Source organism: Nestor notabilis, unplaced genomic scaffold (assembly GCF_000696875.1).
Source record: "Nestor notabilis isolate BGI_N333 unplaced genomic scaffold, ASM69687v1 scaffold9159, whole genome shotgun sequence".
NCBI classification, from domain to species: Eukaryota; Metazoa; Chordata; class Aves; order Psittaciformes; family Psittacidae; genus Nestor; species Nestor notabilis.
The window spans coordinates 21,679-27,500 of record NW_009942346.1 but is presented as its reverse complement, the minus strand read 5'-3'; the positions used below and the strand labels follow the sequence as shown (position 1 = coordinate 27,500).

General features: G+C 39.5%; 1 protein-coding gene across 1 annotated transcript in view; it reads right to left on the bottom strand.

Moving 5' to 3' along the window:
- Positions 1-4,554, bottom strand: part of ZNF536 (zinc finger protein 536) — a 68,725-nt gene extending 64,171 nt beyond the window's left edge. The window contains exon 1 of the mRNA XM_010021354.1: positions 2,385-4,554. Within this exon, the coding sequence (XP_010019656.1) occupies positions 2,385-4,554 (2,170 nt within the window). The remainder of the gene's footprint in view (positions 1-2,384) is intronic.
- Positions 4,555-5,822: the final 1,268 nt, after the last annotated feature.

Here is a 5,822-nt window from a genome sequence, read left to right as displayed (position 1 = left end):
CCCCTACGCAAAAAATCTGATTTCTTTATATTCTACTGGTTTATTTTTCACAGGTAGCAATAAAATACACACTTCATACTGATGAAAAGTTCCAAAAGCAACCCGGCAGTAAAATTTAATTTTAAAGTACTAAATAATACTTAGATTTTGTTCTGGTGAAATGCAATACCCTCTTTCTTTCATCTGATTAAGAAGTTATAAAAATGTGCACACTTTCCCTGATAGGATGTATGACACCGAGAGCCTTCTTAGATTTACTAGTAACAGACGAAAGGAGATAATCAGATATTAATATAAAAGGTCAGTAATAAAGAATGTGCTTCTAGTGACTGTTATTCCACATATTTTGCTTTGATACTCCACATATTTTTATATGCTTTGATATAAATGCATCAGGTGTGAAAACGAAAATTGTCATTTAAGTTAAAAATAATTTTAAATTAGTGGCCAGAGAGAGAACAACACTGTGGGGGTATCTTTTGCCTTTGAAGACAGGAAAAGCTTCCCACAACAATACACGTAATGAACCAGTACATTTGGAATTAAAGTTTTCAGGGCATTCGTTACTACACCAACTTTCACATGCAGTGTTTGAATCCTCTTCAGTCTCTATCAGTTCAACCTCACTTGGAAGACTCTGAGGGTCTTTTTTCCTCAAACTTTTCCAGACAGCCCTGGAAGTCTTTGACAGAATTTAAAGAGTTTCAGGATCTTTTCTTTCTGATCCCTCTAAGGCATTGCCAAACAAAAGTGATGCTTTCTATATTAAAGAGGAGCAGTCCATTCCCCATTTCTCCCTCTCCACCCCCCACTATGTGCAGGATTTTTAAAAGTGAAAGTTAGAAAAATAATCTTCTTCATCCTGACATATTTTCAATCCTCTTAAAACAATCTCAACAACTATATATAGTATGAAATTAGCTCTCGCCTGTTACCCTTGTTCCTACATAGAATTTTTCTAATGTGTCTCTCCAGTAATAAATTGTATGCAAGGCTGTGACTCTAAGAGCAGACAGTGTGTTTCATGGGTATTTAAACAACAGCATTAAGTACTAGAGGAATCTGTGGAATGTGGAGTGCAGATTTATGTGTCTTAACAATTTCTTTACTGGTTTGTAATAAGCCAGCAAACTAACACTTTATTTTTATATTAATTTGGCCTCAGAAGTAGAGTATACTGGAGCATGACAAGAACAACAAAAATAAACTGGCATATACTTAATAACTATAACAGTGAATTGCCTCCAATACTAAAAAATTTATCAAAACTAGGGGGAAAAAAACCTAAAAAGAATTACCCTCAACAGCCTGCTACCAGCTCTTTAACAGTGGGCAATGTAATGCCTTAAGGTACCTCAAACTGTCTTTCATTTTCTAGACTTAATGGCTGATTGCAGAAATCAATGTTGCCATTAGTAACAGAGTATTTGTTATGGCATGATTTCCTCTGTTGTTAGGCTTGCGGAATGATTACAGTATTAGTGAGGTGCTTTCTTTATAAAGGGCTGAAGATATAACTTTCAATTTACTATCCATTAGAAAGTGACTTTGGAAATATACATGAGGCCAGAAATCTTACCTGTTATTATTTGAAGATTGAAGATTTTATTTCAGCAGTCATAGGCTAGTAACTTTAAAAATTGTACCAGGAAGCTCAATATTTTATAGACATCGCCAGTGAAAAATCATCTGCTTTGCTATTTCATACGCAGCAAGTTTACATGACATACAATGCAGTTAAAACGTTTCAGTTCAATTTCTATTTTCTTTGTACTTTCAAATAGATGAGAGCTAAGCAGAAGGCTTCATACATGTTAAAATGTGAAAAAAAGTTGAAAGATTATAATAAGTTAGTAACTTGTGTCTTTGAATCCCTTTTCAATGACCAGGTACATATCTCAGCTAAGGAACTGATATAGTGGTGGGAATAAGGGCGATCAGAGAGGTTGGCCAACATGCTGTTTTTAATCCTAATTGTTTGAATTATGGCATCTTTCCTCACCCTTTTACACAATGAACATGGAAAGATATGTGAGAGACACCATGAGGGAAAAACAAACCTTCCAAAACCCAGAGGGAGAGGCCCTCGAAGCAACATTGCCCTTGGTGACTGCTCAGACCCTGCATGCTGCTGCCAGTGGGGTGGTAGAGGTGACAGCTGAAAGGCTGGGAAACCTGCCTTTGGAGGGGAGAAAAGGGTGAGCCCAGAATTCACACCAGGCACTGTGTGAACCCACACACAGATGTTCAGGCATATAACACCACATCCCTGTAGACCACTATGAAACAACCTAGCAAGAGACTGCGCGAACTACTGTGCTGCTGCAATTTCAAATATAGCTATGAAGCTTTCAGTGCAAAGAGGGAAGAAGAAGTTATCATACCTGAAGAGGAGGGTGAGGAAGGATGTGGGCTGTCCTCCTGGGCACTTCCCATCTGTGAGAGACCCCCACCTACTCCACTTTCTTCAGTAATGTTAGAGGACCCTGGTGTTGTAGACCTGCTGACAGACTGAGACTCTTGATCACTTCCAGATCCACGTCGCTCATCAAGACCACCTTGAATTATTTCATCTTCTCCTTTCCTGTCTCGTTTGTGGACCCTGGAGTGAACAACCACTTGGTGGTAGGTTCTGAAAACCCTTCCGCAGTCTGGGCATTCAGTTGGCTTTTCTTTCACATTTCCATGACTTTGTAAGTTGAAATCGAGTCCCTGGTTCATACCATGTGACAAAAAATCTCTACTGCCTTCTAAAGGGTCTAGTTTGTTTGGCAAGTCTCTCTGATTGCCCATTTTAGTGCTGTGAACCAAATCAGCAGGCATTTTCTGCTTAGAGCCATCTGCTCCTACTAACACATATTCCCGCTTCTCCTTATCAAACATAACTCCAGCATTTGCCAAAGTGTCTTCATGGCTGCGCTGTATCTGCTGCTCTTTAGACAAAAAGCCATGTTCCATGGCCATTCCCCTTGCCATAAGCTGCCAGGCCTGATAGCTGTTTACTGGATCCATTTCTGCCGCTTTGGCGGCAGCTTGTAACCTTTCTATACAACTGGATTTCAGAGGAGGCACCAGATTGAGACAGCCCAATAAAGAATGTTTATCCCCTTCAGCCATACTATGGCCAATACCAGAAATTGGTGAAAGAAGCTTCCCCAACACTTCTTTCTCTTTAATGGGCATATCTCCTTTGTTATAGATTTGATTTTGTTCATTTACAGTCACTTTGTCAGGAGGAAGAAAACCACCCTGCAAACATGAGAGATACCTCGAATACAGGTTTGCATGAGCTTCCTGGGACATGCTGCTGATAGAGACAGGTACTTCAGGATCATTGGGAGATTTGTTCTTTACGGATAACTTATTCAGGTGAACTTTCATGTGATTTTTAAGAAACCAAGGCTCTTTGAATCGCCTCCCGCAGATCTGACAGCAGTGTTCAAAGGAATCCTTGTGCTTTCTCATATGACCTTTTAGGAACCAGGCTTGGCTAAACACTTGGCCACACACCTCGCAACGGAACTCATTGGTGGATTGCTCCCCACTCCCGTTGGAGCCCTGGCCCTGAGCTGACTCTGCAGTTATGTGAGCCTTCTCCACGTGGCTGATCAGCTCCTCTTCCTGCGAGGCAGCAAAGTCACACAGGGTGCACTTGTAAGGCTTGTGCAGGATCCTTATGTGCCTGTCCAGCTCTTCTCGCTTCTTAAACTTGCCTTTGCAGAATGTGCATCTAAACCCAGCTGTCTGAGTGACAACTTCTTCCTGGACACTGACTGGCTTTGGAGAGGGAACAGGGTTTGAAATATCAGGTGTGCTGTGATTAGGAGGCACAGACAAGTTACAGTTTGCGAGAGGCATTGGCTGGGCATGCTGCTGTGCTTTCACATCGGTTCGTGGCTGCAAGAGGCTGCTCTTCATCTGTTTGTCCCGAAGAATTGCTCTCTCCTCCAGCTCATGTAAAAGTCTGTTTTCTTCTCGGACTCTTCCACGACCTTTGCCAAGGTTTCCAAGCTTATGAGTACGCAGGTGTATCTTCAGGTTGCCTTTCTGAGCTGCTCTGTGATCACAGTATGGACACTTGAATGGTTTCTCTCCAGTATGAGTTCGCATGTGTAGCGACAGGATGCTGTTAAAGCGAAAGCGTTTCCCACACAGAGGACATGGGTACTTTCTGTTTTTCCTGGCATCATCCTCTATATCACTCATCTGAGACATAATGCCTAGGTTTTGCCCATTCAAGAACTGCTGCAGGTCCACGCGCCCATTCAAGCTGGTATCAACCTCTCTGTTGAGCTGGTTGGCCAACAGAGCCATCTGACTGCTGATGGGCTGGTTTGCTATGGACATGTGGCTTTTGTCTTCTAGTGATGCTGATGCTTTCTCTTCTGGATTCTGCCTGTTCTGGAGCTCTGGGAAGGCATGGCTGAGCTGGGAAGTGATCTGGTGCAGCTTCTGGCTCATTGAATACTGTCCATTGAGTATCGTGCTGTTGAGATGGGCGTCAGCTTCTGGCACAGCTGAAGAAACACCAAGGCACAAACTAGCTTCTTCCATCTCTGAAAATCAGAAGATAATTTAGATTCAGACTGTGAGAGTTACAAGTATTGAATCACTGACATATAATTTGCATTTTATGTTTTACCTACTCATAATAATGCAAAGGAATTAGTGTAAAAACAATAAAAAGTGTATTAAATGCCAACTGTGCTACACAATTTTGACCATACAAGTGCTTTCATCATTCTGCATGTTTGCCAATAACTATTAATTACTATTTTAAAATATGCTACAATTTCAAAATCTAATTCTTATGGAGGGGCAAAGGTTTTTACTACTTCCCTTGTCTTTCTTGTGAAACTGCACCTGTTTATATTTCTAAACTTACAGAAAAAGAACTGTTGTGCATCTCTCCCATTTCCATTAGAAAAGCCAGCAAAAAAATAACCCAAAATAGAAATCCATTTGTAACTTTCAGTTCCATTAACCATATTCAATATATTACACATTCTACAATGAGAAAGATAGTTTTATGATTTGACAAAAAACCGATGGTATGATATTTACTGGTGTACAATAAAACAAAATAATGTTTTGGGAAAAAATAAAGGACAAGCTTTAGAACAATAAAAGGGATTTTGCTTTAGTCAACAAAAAGTGCAGTAATATCTCATTAAGCTGATTAGTATGCTGCTTAGAAACAGTACTAGGTGCTGTAACACATGATTATAATCATAAAAATCCTTCAGTGTTTGCAAGTAAGCATTAACGAGGTATATTAAATTTTAAGGAGACTGTGACTAGCAGCTTTGTAAACCTCCGAGATTAAGATTTAACCCTTCTGTTATGAAACATTGTTATTTTGTCATTTTGAAACCAAACCCATCAAAAGGAACATAAATTATCTTCTGCCAAGTCTTTTAATTCATCGTTGAGAACCTTCAGATTTCAGTGCTTAGGAAAACTTGCCAGATTACAGAAGGAATATCTCTGTCCCTCAATGGGTAAAACATGCAATTTAAGGCACTTTGATTTGTTTTAAAGGGCTGTCTTATGGAACTAGATAAAACCAATTAAAAACTGGGGAAGGTGTTGTGGAAAGCCTCAACAAGTTTAAGAATTTTAATAACTTTCGTAGTACACAGTAATGATTACAAATTGTACCTACACTATGTATATTGCAGAAAATTGGAATTCAAAGCTGTTTGTTAAACACAAGTGCTCTCTTCCAGTCTGCATAATTGTCCAAAATAATCTTCTATCCTCACTATTTCTCTACTATATGCAAATATATATATAAAATTCTATTTAAAATATAAAGTTTT